This window comes from Maniola jurtina, chromosome 17, assembly GCF_905333055.1.
Source record: "Maniola jurtina chromosome 17, ilManJurt1.1, whole genome shotgun sequence".
Lineage (NCBI taxonomy): Eukaryota > Metazoa > Arthropoda > Insecta > Lepidoptera > Nymphalidae > Maniola > Maniola jurtina.
Window position 1 is genome coordinate 2,862,852 of NC_060045.1, and position 5,317 is coordinate 2,868,168.

The following is a 5,317-nucleotide window of genomic DNA, read 5'->3' on the forward strand; positions in this document are numbered from 1 at the left end:
TGTTTACTTGGTATAGATACCTTCAATATCAATTAATAATCGACACTTTTTAAATCCCATTAGCTTTAGTAGTCAGGTCCCCTGCAACATCAGGGTTGAGGAGTTGGAATCCAAATTTTTTATTGAATAATGTCGCAAACTTTCTTTATCGATTAAAAAAACTACCCAAAATTACGCAGTTAGGTTACCTGCCAAATTTCATGGTTTTGAGTCAACGGGAAGTACCCTAGAGGTTTTCTTGACACACACGACAGACAGAGAGATAGACAACAAAGTGATCCTATAAGAGTTCCGTTTTTCATTTTGAGGTACGAAACCCTAGAAAACGTAGGATCGGCATTCCGAACCAGTGGTAAATTTTTCTGACCATCCAAAAACACTTTGAAGTTTACCTAAAAGTTTACAGGAATAAAAATTTATCATTGTATTCCATTCCATTTCATTCTATTCCATTCTGTTCAAAGATAAATAGATAATAAAAATATTTGTCACCGAAACAATAATTTAGGATACATCGACCAATATCAATTTTACTGATGACAATCTGACTATTACCAAAGTGAACGACTACTATAATATCTATTATATACGACTAACATAATATGTATTATAAATTGTGTGCCGTTTGCATTCTCACTAGGTTCTCATTAAGTTTGTTTTATTTGGTTAAACTTTCTGGCATTTATATTGTTATGACGTTTAATTGGCAAACAGTCTGTTTATTGGCTGAAACTCAAAAATTCAGCCAATCACAACAAAGAAAATATTGTAATAATGATTGATGCAGCTTTCTGTAATTGAAAACAAAATATTTGACATTAACTTGAATGTGACAGTGTTTTCCGAATAGGGTTGCCAGAGGCCCCGTATTTTACTGGTTACCCCGTATTTCAGGATACAGAAACCTGTAATTATGAAAATAAAATACGGGGCAAATAAAACTAAATATTTTTAGGGTTCCGTAACTCAAAAGCAAAAAAGAACTCTTATAGGATCACTTCGTTGTCTGTCAGTCTATCAGTCTTTCCGTCTGTCCGTCTGTCCATCTGTCCTTCTATCCGTCTGTCATGTGTTCATGAACAAATATTAGTATTTTCAATTTTCAAAGTAAGATAACTACATATCGTCGGTTAAATGGAAAAATGACATTTCTCAAAATTTTCAGAAAGTAAGGTTATCATTAAAAAGAGTCTGTTATCAACATTATTTTTATATGGATAAAAGACACTTTATAAAATTACACGTTAAGCTCACTAGATGTCGCAAGTGTCATTTCGGTACTTTATGTTCATCTGCCATATTGGTTGTAGAATAACGTCACTCTGCCATTTGCAACCCAGCCACGGAACTGAGTACATGTGCGTTTTTATAGAAAATTGTCATTTTTCAAAAAAGTGTTTGGATACGATTGCAAAAGGTAAGAAAAATTTATAGAACAATGTATTTTTTTGAGAAATTACGTTTGTTCTTTAAAATTTAACTGTAATTGTGTTAGTAGCTTATATTGAGAAACGACATTTTTAGAAATGTGACTGCTTGTTGTGAAATGAAGTTATTGATACTCGACTTATTTGTAATTATGACATTTTTCTGTATAGTTTTTGTACATTTAGTATCATGAAGTTCATCAGAAAAATGTAACAATTTCAAATATGACTGTGAATGCTTAGAATGAATATTTATTGTATTGTGTTTTTAAAATAATGACGGTTATCTATTAAAATACATAGTACATTTTAACGTTAAAGTACAAAATTAGTTAAAATGATTGAATAAAAATATTTGATTAATTTTGATTTAACCTTTAGAATAAAAAGATGGGTTTAAAACTTCTTTGTTTTTTGTAGGATGAAGCGTGGTGAAAAAATGGTAAAAATGATTACGACGTCTAAAGAATTTTCTAAGGAGAATCCAGTAGAGTTTAATTCAGTTCAGTTAAAGTCAAATGAAGATCCACAAATATCTGTAATATCTTATGTGCCCGAATTCATAAAACCAGTTACTACAGAGCCCGAGCCAGTTTTTCAAGACCATACCTCAGCTACTGAGGATAAATATCCACCAAACGAAGTATCTACATCTAAATTATGTGAGATTATCGTCGTCGAACCACTGCAAAATAATTTGAATTGCACACGCACTCCTTTGATTAGTTTAAGTAGCAATGTTAAGGTACCGACTCCTATTAGCAACAATTCTTTTTTGGATTTACAAATTATTCCATACCTGCCAAATGATCAACCTGGGCCGAGTACAAATATTATGGAATCAGCTGATGTAAGTGATTCAAAATCAGAAGAAAGTACTAACGTTCTCTTTTCAGGCCAACCCAAGACTTCATGCAATATAATAATATCGGAATCAGATATTTCCTATGAGGACGATGACGATAGTTCCTTCAACTCCATTCCTGATAGTCAAAAGGACTTTTCGTCTGACGACGTAGATAATGACCCTGATTTTATACTACGCAAAGATCTTGCAATGTCATCGACATCTTCGGAAGATGAAATCGCTACAGTGAATGAAAACCTAGAAAATACAGTTGACGATGGAAACAAAAAAGCAAAGACTGGCCGAAAAAGAAAAGCTGTACCGGAAGAATGGAGCAAAAATAAAGCTAAATTATTAAGAAATTCTGGAAAAGCGTATACATCGACATCGAAGTCACAAAAACAAATGCAAGAAAGACAAATAAAACCAACATGCACTGAAAAATGTAAACTGAAATGTTATAACAAGATTAGTGAGGAAAAGCGGAAACTTATATTTATGAATTACTGGAAGATGGGAAATTTAGATAAGCAACGTCAATTTATTAATAAACATGTAACCGCAATAAAACCGAAGTATAGATATATTCGCGAAGGAAGTACAAGAAAAGATTATAACCATGCCTTCAATTTTGAAGTAGACAGAGAAATAATTCGGGTTTGTAAGACTTTTTTTAAAAATACTCTGGGTATATCCGACAGACCGATAAGAACAGTAATTTCAATGCAAAACTCTACAGTTGGAGGGTTTCTGAATGAGGACAAAAGAGGAAAGCATCGCAAACACAATAAGCTTGATGCTGCAATTATTGATGGGATCAAAGAACATATCAATTCTATACCTAGAATTGAAAGCCACTACTGTCGAGCTAGTACGAGTCGGGAATACATTGAAGGAGGTCTCTCTATTGCACAGCTACATAGGGACTATATTACAAAATGTCGATTGGAAAACGTTCCTCACGCTGATTATCAAATATATTACAATATATTTACCAAAGAATACAATATTTCCTTTTGGTCTCCGAAAAAAGACCAATGCGAGGATTGCGCTGCTTATAACAATGCAGAAGATAAAGAGCCGTTAAAAATCAAATATTACTCGCATTTAGAAGAAAAAGATTTAGTAAGAAAAGAAAAAGAGTTAGACAAAGAAAATGCCAATGAAAAATGTATAATTGCCGTCTATGATTTGCAAGCTGTAATGCCGTGCCCAAGAGGTGATGTATCCAATTTTTATTATATATCAAAACTTAATGTTCTCAACTTTACTATTTACGAACTCGGATCCAAAGACGTAAACTGCTATGTCTGGCACGAAGGTGAAGGGGCCAGAGGAGTCAATGAAATAGGATCCTGCGTTTTAAGTTATTTAAGAAATTTACAAGATAAAATCAAAGACGATTTTGATGTCATATTTTATAGTGACAACTGCTGTGGACAGCAAAAAAATAAATATATGATTGCAATGTATATCTACGCCGTAACTTATCTAGAAAATTTAAATTCTATAACCCACAAGTTTCTCATAAAGGGTCACTCACAAAATGAAGGAGATTCCGCGCATTCTGTGATTGAGCGTAACATTTCAAGGTCTTTGAAATCCTCACCTATTTACGTCCCGGAACAATACATAACATTGATCAGAACTGCCAAAAAAAAAGGAAATCCATACAAAGTCCATGAACTAAATCATGAGAGCTTCTTTGACATTAAGAAAATTGCAGACGGTGTCGGTTCAAATTTTTCAAGCAATGAAGACCGAGAAAAGTTAAAGATGGGAGATATTAAAGTTGTCAGAGTGGAAAAAAAGTTTAATGATCGATTCTATTACAAATGTTCGTATAAAGAAGATAGTTTCAAAACTGTCATGGTCAAAACTAGAGCTACCAAGAAAAAAACTAACTTGTGTTCCGAATTACAGCCGCTGTACTCAACAAAATTGGATGTATCTGACACTAAGAAAGCCGGTATACTTACACTAATAGATAAAAACATAATTCCCCGATTTTATAAAAACTTTTATCAAAGTCTTTAACCAAATAATCTCACATTGTTTTTCTTTTGTGTGATACGTTATTTACTAAATAGTTTTTTTTTGGATTTTGAAATCATCTCAAAAACCTATTTACAATATCTAGGTAGACTGAGTATGAAACTTTACATATATTTTGGAATATTTTAATTTTTTTTGAAGAGGCTCTATAACTTTTAAATAAGTAGATACTAATAATATTTTAGTTTTATAATTGATTGGTAGAATCAGTACAAAAATGCATACTAAAGCTAATAATAAAAAATTGATTTACATAAAGGAGAAAACGTTTTCAATATCTTATGAAACATATTTTACAGATTTTACAGTTTTATATTCTTATTCAAAACCCAAAATAAGCAGATTTAAGTTTAAGCTCATTGATCTCAATATTGTTGCCATTGATTTATCTAATAAGTAGGGATTACTCTTAAAATAGAGGTTTGTTTATGATTGTTATTGCATATAATTTTAAGTGGATTTGTAATTATTTGAATACCTCAATTTATAAAAACCATATACTTAATAAAACCATATTTTTTCCATTATTGTGTTACATTTTTACAAAATTCATTCCGCAAAATGTTTTTAATTATGTAGAAAAATGACATTTCTTGCTAGAAATACCTCTTTTTTAGTAAATTAGTTAAAATAACCACACCATCTTTATTTTCATGTAAATACCTTTAAAATGATATATAACACTTACACATAAATATAAAACTCAAAAGGAAAAATTAGTATTAATTGAAGTGAAAACTTTAAATGCTTGTATTGTAAAATTTGTTCTTTTTGAATAACGTCACTTTTCTATTTAACCGACGATATATCAAGTGGGTTATCATATGAAAGGGCTTTACCTGTTCATTCTAAAACAGATTTTTATTTATTTTTATGCATATTTTTTTAATGCATAACAGATTTTGATTTCTCGAGTAAAATGTCGGAAAAAATACCCGAATACGGAACCCTCGGTGCGTGGGTCTGACTCGCACTTGGCCGGTTTTTT

General features: G+C 31.4%; 1 protein-coding gene across 1 annotated transcript; it reads left to right on the forward strand.

Moving 5' to 3' along the window:
• The first annotated feature begins 1,118 nt into the window (after positions 1–1,118).
• On the forward strand, positions 1,119–4,853 carry LOC123873557. Its single transcript, XM_045918425.1, has 2 exons — positions 1,119–1,417; positions 1,848–4,853. Exon 2 carries the CDS (start codon positions 1,849–1,851, stop codon positions 4,309–4,311), a length of 2,463 nt encoding a protein of 820 aa, XP_045774381.1. The 5' UTR covers positions 1,119–1,417; position 1,848; the 3' UTR covers positions 4,312–4,853.
• The last annotated feature ends 464 nt before the right edge of the window (positions 4,854–5,317 follow it).